The following is a 15,239-nucleotide window of genomic DNA, read 5'->3' as shown; positions in this document are numbered from 1 at the left end:
AGGCAGCCTCTGAGCTGGTGTGGAGTTGCCAGAGGAGTTGTATGCCAAGTGCTTCTCTTCTGCAGAAAAGGGGTATGATAGAAAAGAGGGAAGACTTGTATTTTTAGCTGGAATCTCTCTCCCTTTGGAACAGCTGTAGTGCAAACATAACTAGATCATCCCTGAGGCTGTTCCAGTATGTACTAGAGTACTGGTCACTTGGTTGAAAGAGGACCTAAAGTTACTTTTACTTACAAAATGAAGAAAGCGAATCTAACATCTCTGCTCTGTGGTGTTTATTCAAAACTGGATTCAAAACACAAAACCAATGACACATCTTGGTGGATGACATAAGTACTGCATGCTCTTCCTCTAAAAATGATCATTCCTTCATAATGTGCTAATCAAAGAAGTCTTTTTGTACATGCATGCTTCCAGTTGCTTTCACTGTATAGCAGTATTTAGCTCTGCCTTTTTATTATGTTTTTATTAATTCCAGCTTCTTTCTATAGTTGTTTACTATTGCAAACATGTAGGAGCACTCTTAAACATGACTTTGAACAATAGCTCTATAAAACCCAAAGGATTTATTCCATGCAGCTGCTGTTGCCTGAAACAAGCATAAGCAAGATAGGGAAAAGCGTGCCAAAAATCAAATCCTAAGCTTAGAAACACCTGGGGCAGTGCAGGCAATAGTAAAAGCATATCAAGGTAACAGATGCCAAGGTAGAAGGGCAGGATGGCAGAGAACATTAGCAGGGGAGAGGAGCACGCTTGGCCTTACTTGCTCAGAAGTTCCCCTCAGGTTAGTTGCTTTCCATGCCAGAAACCTTTCATTCCACCTGTTTGGCATTTCTTAGCCCATTTGCACATACTTTTGTATGTGAATTTACAGTATTATTTGCCACCTCTGAAAGGCAAACGCTTGTGCCACCCATTATTGACTGGTGCAGGCAGTGCTTCTGTCTCCCAAGGTTACTTTTTATGGCTTACATGTGTAATATACCATGTCACAGAGTTTAAACAACCTCCCTCTCTTGTGAAATGAGCAAGTTAGTTAAAATGATTCGAAAGAGCTTTTGCTCCTGTAATGACACTTTTATGATACTTTACTGCTTTTTAAACTTGTCTTCAAACGGCAACGTGTGTATTGTGGTCTGGTTGCATAACCTCCTGTTTCAGGAAGAGGAGAACATTAAAACTGTTTGCACAACACAATGCAGTCAGCGTTTAAGTAATGTGAAAAGTTTATTGAAAAGGACTTTGTCATTTCAAAATCTGGAATGCTTTGCTAAGATTGTTAATGCTATTTTATTTACTTTATCTGCCTGTCAGATTCCTGCCAGTTTTCTTAGTTTTCTACCATAGAGTCATACTTTCTTAATTTACATTCTTTGCTGTGCTGCCATCTGAGAGATCTTCAGACAGAAAAAGCTAATGGGCTACATATGAGGAATAATAAAACAGTAACTCAAATTGTGCCAGAAATTATATCAAATAAAGCAGGAAACCGTTTTCTGTAATCTCAGTACTACAGTAATCTCTGACAGGGCGTACATATACCTCCTGGGTGATTGAATAGTGCTGGCCGTAACAGTTATGGGAAAAGCAGAAGACGGAAAACTAGTGCAAACAGAACAGGTCTGGGAGGACAACTGACATCTACCGTGCCCTCAGTTCCCAGAGATGTGGGTTGACAAAGCCTGTGACTGGTCAGTCTAAGCCTCTTAAGCACCCCATGCTCCAGCTTTTGAGTGTCTGCCAATGGTTGCCATACTGCGTTAGGCCACATAATGTCCTAGCAATGCAAGAAAGTTTGTTGTTTCCATTCCTACTTTGTTTTACATTAGCTAGTTCATTTTGTCACTGTGAGACCTTCACTGGTGCTAGAAGATGCCTGTCCATCAGCCTGCCCATGCTGGTAACTACCTACTGTCTAAAAGTTAATGGTGGGAGACAAAACATTAGGGATAATTCTAAGCATGTGAGTTGAACCTGTCCCCTCTGGATGAGTAACTGTAGGTTGCAGTACCATATCTGAGCTGCTGGGTTAATCCTGAATGTGAACTTTGGAGAAAATACTAGCTCAAGTTTAGACTTTCACGTTCCCATCTAGGAGTGCCCTCCAACCACCTGAAGCCACAGGCATTAGGCAGAAGTGCAACCATTGGGTCCAGCTAAACCTGCAGTGCTCTTGGGAACAACAATGAACTTTCAGAGAAAGAACAAGATCAGGGAATGGCAGATAGTTTCATTGAACAAAACTTCAAAGCACTTATTTATATTTTCTCCTATAATTAAGCTTAATATTTCTGAGCTTTTCCAGAGATAGAAAGCCTACCGTTTCTGTTATTGCAGGCTTTTGCAATCCTGGTAAACCCCCCCCCCCCCCCCGCCCCATCCCTGGAGCACACGCTACACTTCCCAGAGGCCTTGCATGTATTTTACTATTCAGGGAGAGTTGTCTGAAGAAAAAGGAGATCCACCACAGAGCACAAAATAATCAGACCTTGAATTTCAAGTTATCATAGATTTTTGTTTTATGTTTTAACAAAGCTGCCTTTCCTTTAAAGTGTCCATCTGCAGGGCTATAAATGTTAGCGAGAAACCCTCTGCTTAGGTTTATTTTCTGTTACCAAGAGCAGTTGGCCATCTGCTGGGTAAAAGGAAAGCCATGCTTTGGTGTATTTGGAAGCAAAGGTCAGAAATAGCACACCCCAGTCCCTTGCCAATGACACGTTTAGGCTGTGTCTGATCAGAAAATGTCTCGTTAACCCACCCTGCTCAGCTTACCAGGTCTCCTTAAATCAGAACTCAGTATTGTGCAATTTTAAATGGCTTTCACATAGAGATGCCATCTATGTAAATTCTTGCTGTCCCTAGATGTGGTAGGACAAATGAAAAGATGTCACCAGATTTTGGGGTACAGCTTCAGCCTCTGTGTTCCAGCACATGAGGCGGGGATGTCTGTGCTAGCTGGGCATTCCAGGACATGCTGCCTGCTCTGTCCGGCCTGTGCTGGGACTACCTGCAGGGATTTGCAGGGCTGAGGACACTGCATCAAAAGCTCACCACAGAGGCACTGATTCGAACCAGCTCATCACAGTTCAGCACTCCAGAAGTCTGGGAGATGCTTGTGTGCAGGGGCTGCTGACTCCGGAGTCTTGCTCCAACATTTAATACATTTTAAAGAGTCCTGGGGGCAGTGTACAAGGGAAGATGGAGTGAAAAATGAAGGGTTGACGAGGAAAAAAAAGAATTTGTAAGCTTTTCTGTTAAATCCGGTCAAAACATAACTGACTGAATTCTCAGTTAAGATTGACAAGGCATAAGGATCAAGTCTGTCTGTTTTAACACAGCCAACAATGCCGTATAAGTCAAGTGAGAGCTATGGAAGGCAGGAACGCTTTACAATTCTGGGTTACATGGTATCACCAGGAAAATAAATCTGAGGCAAATAATTTTTCAATTTTTTAATGGTGTTTAGAAACTGGTTAGAAGCTGCAATAAAATATATTTAGACACTATAACAAAAGTGTTTAGAAAATACTTTGCTGATAAACAAATACATGCTTCAGCTGACTACAAAATAATTGCTAAAAAGCTTTCTGTAGAAGGAATGTGCTATGTCTCTGCATTCCTGCTCCAAGAGCAGAGAACTCTCCGCTAAAGAGCCAAAAGCAGTGCTTTCTGCTCTGAGAGTTGGAGACGTTGAATGATGTACTGAGCAGTAGATGGGGAATTTAAACATCTTATTGGAGGAATAAGACAGAAATTATCTCTAGCCATTTAAGGAAAAATTCAAACACAGAAGAAAAACTCAAATTAGGATCTCAAGAACAGGCATTTCAGCTCTGTCTTGTTTTTCTGTGTACCAGGAGTCTCACCCTCTCGATTCCAGCTGAAATTTGGTATTTAAATAGGGGTAAGGCAGTTTTAATGCTCTTGGCCCAAGCTGCTTTGTACCAAGATGTCCAGGGTAAGTACTACTAACTGTCACAGCAAGACAATTGTCCTGATAAATGTCTCAATTTTCTAACTCTCCCTCTGCTGAATTTATTATCATGGTTTTATTCTTCCTTCAGTCACAAGGTTGTACTATTATCCTTAACTGCCCTCTTAAAACTAATCCATACATTGGCCAGGAGGGAGTGCTCTAGCAGGGGAGCCAACACTATTATTCTAGAGTCTTGCTGTTCCAGCAAGCTTGGGAATGATTGCCCTGAGGTTTCTCACCAAGCTGCTTTCAGTTCACAAGAGCATGAGGAATCACTCAGTACTTCTTTTTATGCCTAGTCATTAGGTATATTTACAGTAGTACTTTCTCCCTCAAAGTTTGGCACTGCTTTCTTTGCCCCCACTTTCTGTTTTACAACTGTTCCTTTGCCCCTAAACTTCCAGTGCTGCAGCGCTGAGGAGCCGTGAACACAAGGACAGTTTGTTTTTTAACTTCTCAACACACAAAGAATATTGTGTTAAAGAGAAAATAAATTCTGTTTTTCTCTCATTTGAAAATGCCTACCTTCTTCAGCAATATCATTGCATGTAATGGAGCAGTAAGCTGGTCCCCTATCAAACAAAGCAAGCAGTAGAGATTAATTATCTCACAAATATTTTGGAGAATCAAGCAGTTCACCCATTTGTGCTGCTCCATTTCCCATGTTTTCAGCTGAAAGAGCAGGCTGCTGTCTAAATTGATGGCATCCTTTTCAGCTGAGACCAGCTTAATCTATTTTGTGTTCTTCAAAAAAGGAGCTGCCTTTGTTATCCCTTGTATGCACCACATTTCTCTATCGAAACAAAGCACTGGTGAACAGCATTGGCTTGACAGTGCCCAAGACTGGAGTCCTCAGGTCTGGCAAGGCAGCAGCAGTAGGAGCATTTAAGATGTCCTGCTGGTGCAAATTCCGCAGGATGAGCTGAAGCTATTCTTTAATTTTATAAACTTAATTAAACTTCTACAATACAATAATCAAATATGCAGTTGAATTCAAATCACATCATCATTGGGAAGGAAACAAAATTTTTAAAAGTTAAAATCAACAAATAACCAATAATTCCAAAAGTGAAAGGGAGACATTGCCAGGCTGCCTGCTAGTGACTCATGATTCAGCCTGCTCTAGCAGTGCTTGCTTACTTATAGGTAATGATGCTTTTTAATGGTTCCTACCCATGACTGTCCACTGTACCCTTCTCCAGGAGGCTCTCGCTCTCATCACAAAGACAGTTTAGCTGCCTCTGGGGCAGTTGCTGAACTGCTCCGGTTTATAGCCTTGCATATTCAGATAAATTGCCACTCATTCCTCTTAATATACTGTGCTGTAATTTGCAAAATCCTGAAAATCATCCCTTTTTACTAGTATCTCTGATGTTAAAACTATATTTTAAAAACTGCAACATATTTGCATCTGAGCAGAAATGTTGCTTTTACTCGTACAAATATTCTGTTCAGCTGCCTTTGACTCTCCAGCCTAAATTATAGTTGAATCAACATTTGTTTTGTTTCACAGAATGACAGAATTAGCTACATTTGTTCAAGCTTCCTTGATTTACTACTTGATCTCATTATTATTACTTCAGCCTGTCTCCTCCTTCTGGTTTTTGTTTCTCAGGTGGGGCAAAACTGAAGAGCTTAGATCCAGATCCAGAAAAAGGAGAATGAAAATGAGGTGTGGGAGCTGCACGTTTCTGCCCCAAACCAAATGCAAATGGTATAGTACTGGCATAACAACAACTTAGCTGAATGTAAACCAGGAAATCACTCCCTTTCTGCTGTGGTTAGCCATGAGTGCAACAGCACATGGTGGATGGTGCTCACCAGCCTCTGGTTAAGTTCCCTGTTGTATTGGTTTTGTGTGGCAAGGTTTTGGTAGCGGGTGGGGTTACAGGGGTGGCTCCTGTAAGAAGCTGCTGGAAGCTTCCCCTGTGTTCGACAGAGCCCATACCAGCCGGCTCTAAGACAGACCCGCCGCCAGCCAAGGCCGAGCCAATCAGCGATAGTGGTAACGCCTCTGTGATAACATTTTTAAGAAGGAAAAAAAGTTGGGACGGCGGTATTCGGCAGCCGGAGAGAGGAGTGAGAACATGTAAGAGAAACAACCCTGCGGACACCAAGGTCAGTGAAGAAGGAGGGGGAGGAGGTGCTCCAGGCGCCGGAGCAGAGATTCCCCTGCAGCCCGTGGTGAAGACCATGGTGAGGCAGGCTGTCCCCCTGCAGTCCATGGAGGTCCACGGTGGAGCAGATATCCACCTGCAGCCCGTGGAGGACCCCACGCCGGAGCAGGTGGGTTCCCAAAGGAGGCTGTGACCCCGTGGGAACCCCGCGCTGGAGCAGGCTCCTGGCAGGACCTGCGGATCTGTGGAGAGAGGAGCCCACGGAGCAGGTTTTCTGGCAGGACTTGTGACCCCGTGGGGGGCTCACGCTGGAGCAGTCTGTGCCTGAAGGACTGCACACCGTGGAAAGGACCCATGCTGGAGCAGTTCGTGAAGAACTGCAGCCCGTGGGAAGGACCCACGTTGGAGAAGTTCGTGGAGGACTGTCTCCCGTGGGTGGGACCCCACGCTGGAGCAGGGGAAGAGTGTGATGAGTCCTCCCCCTGAGGAGGATGAAGCAGCAGAAAATAACCTGTGATGAACTGACCGTAAACCCCATCCCCGTCCCCCTGTGCCGCTGGGGGGGGGTGGTAGAGAATCCGGGAGTGAAGTTGTGCCCGGGAAGAAGGGAGGGGTGGAGGGAAGGTGTTCTGAGATTTGGTTTTATTTCTCATTACCCTACTCCGGTTGATTTGTAATAAATCAAGTTAATTTTTCCCCAAACTGAGTCTGTTTTGCCCGTGACGGTAATTGGTGAGTGATCTCTCCTATCCTTATCTCGACCCACAAGCTCTTTGTTATATTTTCTCTCCCCTGTCCAGTTGAGAAGGAGGGGGAGTGATAGAACAGCTCTGGTGGGCACCTGGCATCCAGCCAGGGTTAACCCATCACACCTGTTCACAGCTCTGTGCCTCTGGTTCCTCTTTTGCTGGCTGCAATTCCTCCTTCCCATTACTCCATTCTTTGAGGAACAGCAGAGGTACAAAAGAAACATGGTACAAGGACACAGAAGATCTTGTGTTCATGGCATTGGCAGTCTCCTGCTGAAGCTTTCTGTGGCACAAGCACATAAAAAGCCATTGCTGGATGTTCAGTTTGCCTCCATTATCTTGCCATGTAATTGCTTAGGGTACTTGATCCCCTCTTGGCACAGCACATGAAGAGACGATTAAATGCCTAATACCACCACCTGTTTCTGTCTACACTCTGCCTGACTCTTATCTAATCATTCTCATCATCTTTGCCTGTGTTCTTGAATGTCTTTCTAAACTTATGATCTTGAAGCATGTCTCTAAAAATGAAGGTGAGTTGTATTAGTCCCCTATATCTACTTAGTACATACAGGGAAAGTACCTTTGATTTGTCAGAAGGCAATGCAAAGGGAAGCTGGGCCAAACTAGAAGGAATGATACAGCATTGCAGGAAAATTGGGGGGAACAGACTAAGAGGGAAGTGAATATCACCGAGGGCTGAACAAAGGTACAAGTACAGTGGATCGGGAGACCACTGGCTGTTTGGCTAAGAGTGCATGTAGCTTAGTGCATAAACTGCAAATATGCTGCAGGACATCAGGACACAGCTTAACCCATGCCCCCAGTAGACCTTAATGGCAGGAATAGTGTTTACTTTTAGCTGTGTGTTGAAAGACTATGGATCTCAGTTATAAAAGGATATGGGTGCCTACGTATATCAGAACAAATGCAGAGGCTTCAGAGTAGTTGTATTCTGTCTACCATTTTCACAAAGCACCTATCATGGGCTGGGAAATTCAGATGTTTAATAAAATTTCTCTTTTATTAGTTATAAAATCTTAACTTTCCATTAGTAGTTACCTTTACAGGACAATTGTACTATTGTATAGGAGATAATTATGGAGTAATATAAGATCATATGAGGATAATCTAAGTATTATTGAAACAGAATTAACGATTTTAATCTAAGCTGTAGATGTTTCATTCTGCTTTGACATCTAGTTCCCTCCAGGTCATGGAAAACCCTATTGTTTTAAGCAAAGGAAAAAAAAAATCAATTGTTTTGCATGAAAAGTGAACAGAATAATGGTGCTATGTGAAGGGAACCCTAAAAGTAAAATCAAACACTTCAGTCAAATACACCTCACATTTCATAGAATCATAGAATCATAGAATCATTTCGGCTGGAAAAGACCTTCAAGATCATGGAGTCCAACCATTAATCATGCCCCCTAAACCATGTTCTGAAGTACCCTGTCCACTCGCTTTTTGAATATCTCCAGGGATGGTGACTCAACCACTTCCCTGGGCAGCCCATTCCAATGTTTGACAACCCTCTCAGTAAAAAAATATTTCCTAATATCTAACCTAAATCTCCCTTGCCTCAACTTGAGGCCATTTCCTCTTGTCCTAGAAAGAATGTTTTGTTCATTTAAAGAATGTTTTGTTCGTTTTAAAGCGTCACATGATTATTTGTCAGCTTCCATTTGGGAACAGTTCTTGCATGGTCTATTCAAACATCCTCCCTGTCCCAAATACGGTGTTTACACAATTACATTGCTTAATTGTGTGTCTGATGTTGCATACCTTGGTATTCCCTAGAGCACACTCAGGTAATTGTCTTAAAATGTAATAGACACTAGAAGAAATTGTTCCTTCTCATTAAACTCTGAGGAAGGATTTGCAATAGCTGATTTGTTTGTTAAGCTGCCTTGCTATCTGATCTAGGAAAGGGTTTTTTTGAGTTAGTCACAACAGTTAAGTGTTACAGCTTTAACTGAAATATGTCAAACATTTCTGCTAAGTTAGCTGATTAACGTCCATTTTCCAGCAGTAAAGAATTCTGTAATAAGATTCAGTCAAGAACCGCACAAATACACTAGGCTTTTCATCAGCACCTTTTTCATATTTTAATTAAGCAAGTAAAAAGTCCAACAGGCTTAAACTGCATTCAAGCACAATCAGCCCTCTCCATACCCTTGTATTTCTCCTCCTCCTGAGATGCTATTTCTCACCCAGAAGTTGTACAGCTCTTGTCATACGTATAATCTTCTCAAAAGGATACACAGGGATTGAGTTTCTAATTAAAACCCGAGCAACATTTTCTTCCACAATACAGTTTATAAGTTATATACCCTTAGGAGTAAAATAATGGTTATTAGAACCAATGATATGTCTAGGGACATAAGCAAGGGAAATACAGAATTAAGCAAATGCTCTTATTAGGTCATTTCTTCCTTCTCTAAATTCTGAGAAATTGTGGCAGATTGGAAGAATTTTAGTGCAAGAATTTTAGTGCATTGAACTACATACTTAGAATGGATTATTTAACAAAATGCTATAATACAATCTAGCACCCAGTATCTCCCTGGAGGATTGGATATACATAAGAGATTCTAGCAGTATCCTGAGTTGACCTCACACTCCATACACATTGGAGCACAGGGGACAGGAGAGTGCCAGTATATAGGATTATCAGGACAAATTGTTGAACTTGATTAGTGTTTACTATATCCAGCTTCTCCTGCCTCAATTCCCCATGGAACACTTCTCTACTGTCTGCTGGCTATCAAAGCAATATATTTTGGGAAAAATAGAACAGCATCTTTCCTTTCCAAACATACATAACTATCCAAATGAGGAGAGTATCATAATTATATGAATTAAATGTCTCAGAAGGAAGCTACCTACTCTCTTCAGAAGAAATTCATAAACTGGGCTGAGAAAGGCAATGCTCCTTCTCAAAAGGGGATTTTCAGTGTTGCAGCACTTCCTGCCAGACTCTTCCACAGGAGGGCATAAAGCTGGAATGAAAAATGGAGGTTCTGAAAGTAAACAAAGACAACTGAGAATAGCTATGAGATGAACTCAAGACAAAATGCAGGTGTACAGGAGTTGCAACAGCCAGGAAAGTGTAGAGGCAAATAGTTTCTACAGAAGCTCCCTTGTCATTCTGGGCAGTCACATTTCCCTTTAATTGACAGCTCTCTTAAAAAAGGGGAAGGAGAGAAAGTCTTGGGGCAGTAAAAAAGAGTGTGCAAACCACACTTGAGCTCCTTTGGGATATGCACCTTGAAAGCTAACTGTCTGTAAATGTCAAATTATGCCTACTTTCACCAACAAAGCCGCAGGAAGCCATATGTGGTAACTCTGGTTTTACTGAATTGCCTCAATAAGTAAGTATGAAAGCTTTTTCTCTTGACAGGCGTTTGACATACGTTGCAGAAGAGTTGGAACTGGGCAGGGCTATACATCTCTATGCATGTTGTCCCTCAAACGGGGTTCATTTACCTGGTGTGCAAGCCAATAACACACAGAGTCGAGGTATTTTCACATTAATTTCATTGATGCGCATGAATGGGTGCCTGTCTCAAGACAGCACACCTTAGTCTCAAAAATTCCCACATTTATATACTTAAGTAATACATATTCATTATTATTTCCCTTAATGATTGGTTCTTTCTTCTTCACCTCTCATGTGAATTAGTGCGCAGACTCTGTCTTCTTCCTTCATTGTCTTCTTTTGAGTAGGTGGTATCATTTGAGTAGGTGGTCAATGAGTCAGTGGTCCTGATTTCCCCGTGTAGGAATTATCTTTTACCTACTTCTTCCCTAACCTTGGCAGTTCCAAGCGGTTCTTCAAGGTTTATTGACCAGACCACATTCCATTACCTCTTCTGACATAAACATAAAGCCCCATTGTCTAATAGTTAGTTCCTAAACCCTAAATTATGTCTAGTTATTGTTTCCCTATTTTAAATATTAACTGATGAGGGCTGCACACAGGACGTTGGCAGCTCCCTGGTTATTTCAGTCATATTATACATATTAATTGATAACACACAAGAGTTTTCTAGGAAGCTTGCCTTTCTTCCCTTCAGTTATTTGGATGCAGCAGGACTGTCATTACAGTAGAATGAAGAAGGTGAAATAAGTTCACTGGGAACCTGCGAAGCATGTATATTGATAAACATATCTGCTACTATTGCTAGCAGTGATAGGGTTTAACTGATTTTACTACGAGAAGTAATCAGAAGAAACAAATAGAAATGTGTCTTACCTAGTTTGCAAAGGCCAGCCTTGAATTGATTGATGCACAAACTCATCCATGCATACAGCAAAAAATTTAGCAAGTATTTTTCTTTCATGCAAAATGTGATATACAGAAAAGTCAGATCTGGAGTTATTACTAGTACACAGATAATAATAATGTATTACTAATAACTCTGCCTTGGGGCACCAGTGGAAGGTTTAGTGAAGTCACAGCAGTTTCACAGAGGAGTTGATACACTTTTTTTAATATATTATGGACAAGGATTTAGCACTTGCTTCTCAGTGATCAGCTGTTGTTCAGGTACAGACTTACTTCTAAGCTCTAGCATTTCTAAGCTGTTCAAATCATCTTGTCGACTGAAAGCTGAGTTGATTATCTTTGATACTTTCTCTCTTTACCAGGAGAGAGTTGACCACCATGTACAAAAACATTTGTATTTTTTGTATGTTTAAAGAGGGAACATGATGCCCACTAACCTTTTCCATATAAAAAAGGTCAGCAGATCCCTAGATAGGAGGTTTCATTCATGGCCCATGCTCTGCAGGCTTTTATCACCTTCACCTTTTTCCTAGTTTCAGTTCCTCCTATCCTTGTGCAACCTTTCCAATCCAGGCTGATCCTTGCCAGTGGCTTTAGGTCCTGCAGATTGCTCCCTAGCTGTAAGCTCTGAGACCTGGGCCTTTCTCCTTCTGTGGCACTAAGGCCTGCAAGTTGAGCCCCATATTGCCATAAGCTGGTAGTGGATGGATGGATGGATGGATGGATGGATGCGGTGCCTTTCGCCCAGGGTCTCTGCTGACTCTATAAAAATGGCACAAAGCCTAAGTAGGTCTTAGACAAATTGGCTCCTTTCAGGAAAACTTCTTGGCCCATTCAAATATCAGCAAAACTCCTCCCAGAGCATGAATTACTTGGTGTTGAGTGACAGGTTAATGAATGGGTGTAAGCTTTTTTTTTTTTTTTTTCTGGTGAAAAAATGACTAATCCAGAGGTGATCTCAATGGCTTATGCTCTTTTCCCCCTTTTATTGCCTCATCAGCTTCTTCTGAGCCCATGATTCAGCTGTGAATGTCCCACACCCATCCTGTACCTAAGGCGGCCAAAACCCCACCTTATCTGTAGGTGGTGGCTTTTTGTACAGCAGTACAGAACAAAAAGGTGTTCTAATAGATTAGTGTCAATCATATCTAAATAGTAGTTGAACTGGAGAAATCAAGAACATCTAAACCACACCTTATTCAGGTAGGCGTTTCCTTCTGTTTTAACCTTGCAAGTAGTGCCATGAAATGAAGATTCTTGAAAAAATTAGTTTCTAATTTCCCACCTTTCTAGAAAGCAAAGGATTCTTTATGTTCATTTTCTCATTGGCTAATACGAAGATAATGTTCTTCTGTTGTCCTCAGAAGCAGTGAGTTGAATTAAGAATTATAACTCACAGCTGTGCTACTTTAAAAGTGAAAAATAAATACAAAATCCCATAACATTTTTCCACTATTTAGTCAGTAAAGGAACAGCACAGGCATGTACTATAGCACTGGAAATTCCTGCTAGTTTCATCTGGGACCAGGAACTTTCTCAGGTTTCAATAAAACTTCTTTGAAAATTTTCAAAATTCTTTTTACAGTTTAAGTTGAATATAGTGCTCTACCTTCTCTTCTAGATGTGTGTACAGTTGCTATTTCAGCAACTTGTAAGTTGCTGAAGCTTCTAAGAGTGGATGTGTATCCCATCAATTAATTCTCCACATCTGATAGCTACATCTCAAGGGCTCTCATGCTACATTAGGTGATTTTCAACAATCTGTTGAAGGACTTCATTCAAGGCAAGAAAATTTATCAGAAGAGTCTTTTCTTTTCACAGCCTGCGTATGGGTTGCCCAAGAGTGCAGCGTTTGTCCAGAGCGGCATGTTCCTTCCCTCTGTGCTCTCCCACAGGACTACTACATAATAGAGGTCTGAGACACCTTGTTATGAAGACCTCTCTGAAAGTTTAAAGTATTTTGGCTACTTTATGTTGTATTACACTGTAAACTCTCTTTAAAACTATGCTTCTTGAAAATGTCAGTGTCCAGAATTCTGGACATGCAGGTCCTTGGTGACATGAGGAGTGTCACGTTGAGCTGGCATCTCACTCATGCTTGCAGATGCATTCAGGTATATGGGAAGGACAGCTCATGGAACGGCGAATGCTGCTGCTCTGGCTCGGCAATGATTAGCTTACTTCAAACTACCATGTTGTAGATCTGCTGGTATTTTTACTGAAATCAGTTCTCTTTGTTGTCACAACCATATTACTTCCAAAATTGTTATGTTTCCTAAGTTTTCTTTTCAGCACTTCTACTTATCAGATAGACATTATATGAATCAATTAGACATATTTTTTGAAAATATGCCAGTGGTTCACTTCAGGCAAATGATGAGAAACAACGACCTCACGATCCACCAGTACATTATGTTACTGCTTCTTTTTATAAAGATTGCCATCCTTCCAAGGGAACTGAGGATTGCATGCAGAGCACTGGCAGGAACTCAGCTTTCTTACTGTAAGCAAAGACCCCTCTTGCACAAAAACGAGGTGTCGCTTAGCTGTACCTTTGCTCTGTGTAAGACAAGGGCTCTCACTGGTTTCCAAACCATACCACCATGCCTCTAATACCCCCAGTTAAATCTCCAGCCACACACACACTTGAGAATTAATCGGGAACTTCTTTGAGAATTAAGTTCTGAGGTGGTGACAAATATTGCTTATCAGAAACCAGTTGAATTCAATTTTTTACTGGGAACCTCTATGATTAGGATCAAATAAATGACCAATGGGCTCATTATTGTTCCTTACAAGTGACTGTGATATAAAGAAATATTCTAGGAGAATCTGAAGCTTACTACAATGAATCTAGTATCTCTTTGCCAGCGTTCAGCAACCTGAAAAGATTTAGATAACTGTGACTTAAAGTCCCCCCAGCTATAACCAGAACTTCAGTAAACAATGTGAATGGAAACTCAGTCAAGAGACCCGTGTTTGTTCCCTACAGACTGCCTCCACAGCAGCAGACAGTTAAATGTGGATATGCATGAGTTAATCCAGAAAGTAGTATACAAATTATTCACATGGGGGAAATTTAACTCCATAACCAAACTATCAAACTGCCGGAACAGCTGTTTATGTTGCAGTAATACCAGAAACCTAACCTAAAGCTGAGACCCCATTGCAACTAGTGCAATTCCTGCCCCAGGAAAATTACAAACTATTTTCTAGTCAAAGTACACAAAGGGCATAAAATCAATTAACAACAGTGAGAATAAAAGCAAAACAAATAGTAATAATACCTGGGTGGCTTTTATGTACTGCTTTCCATCAGTAGGTCTTATAGGGGTTGATCCTATATTGTCACACAGTCCTTAGTGTACTTATCTTCAAATCAGTCTCTCTAGGGAGATACTGTTTTCCCTGGTTTATATATGGGGAGCTATGACTCAAAGAGGCACAAATATTGCATGTGAAGTAGGGAACTGAACCAAAGTCTCACTGCTTGTGCACTGTGTATTGCTCCCTGGAGAACTTTCTGGTAGTTGCTTAGCTAATGGAAAGGTATCAAGCTGAAGTATCGTGGGAGAAATAGGTCCCTGAAAGAGATTCAAAAGAGGGTAAGGTAAGAGTTTTACGAATTTTCATGTGATTTTATTTCATATACATGACATAACAAGCATAGGGGTGTATGAGGAAGGAATGAACAAATAAATCAACAATAGGCAAAACATCATTACAAAAGTATTAGTAATCGTATAGATATTAGTATTCCACTTCAAGACTTCAAAAAAGCTGGTCAGTGCCATCCAGCTCCAAAAGCTGATCATGAAAACAGGTCGCGTGTGACAAATGAGTAGGCTTCAACAGCGTGAGGTATTTACATCACAGGGAAGAAGTTGGAATTAATCTGAGTAGGTCACGTAGCCCATCACCTTGACCCAAGCAGAACTGCTTATAACGATGTATTCTCTGATAGATGTATGTTATCTGTTCTTAACGCTGTCTAATGAAGGTGACTTTATTCTCTACTTAGGCAGACTACAACAGTTTTTAATTTTCACTGCCATTAGAAAGTAGTCTGATGTTATACTGGTATACTGAAGTTGTATCTTGCA

At 41.2% G+C, this 15,239-nt stretch overlaps 1 protein-coding gene across 16 annotated transcripts in view; it reads left to right on the top strand.

Annotated features, from left to right (window-relative positions):
* The window catches only part of AGPS (alkylglycerone phosphate synthase), a 99,378-nt gene that overhangs the window by 13,065 nt on the left and 71,074 nt on the right, over positions 1 to 15,239 (top strand). For 13 of the 16 annotated variants that reach the window (XM_052793647.1, XM_052793648.1, XM_052793639.1 and 10 more), the window contains 2 exons: positions 3,858 to 3,958; positions 5,592 to 5,690. In XM_052793647.1, coding sequence (XP_052649607.1) covers positions 5,638 to 5,690 — 53 coding nt within the window. In that variant the 5' untranslated portion in view covers positions 3,858 to 3,958; positions 5,592 to 5,637. The remainder of the gene's footprint in view (positions 1 to 3,857; positions 3,959 to 5,591; positions 5,691 to 15,239) is intronic. The other 3 variants (XM_052793642.1, XM_052793641.1, XM_052793640.1) reach the window with 1 other exon arrangement.

This window comes from Harpia harpyja, chromosome 7, assembly GCF_026419915.1.
Source record: "Harpia harpyja isolate bHarHar1 chromosome 7, bHarHar1 primary haplotype, whole genome shotgun sequence".
NCBI lineage: Eukaryota > Metazoa > Chordata > Aves > Accipitriformes > Accipitridae > Harpia > Harpia harpyja.
Note: the sequence above shows the minus strand (reverse complement) of the source record. Positions and strands in the feature narration are given on the sequence as shown.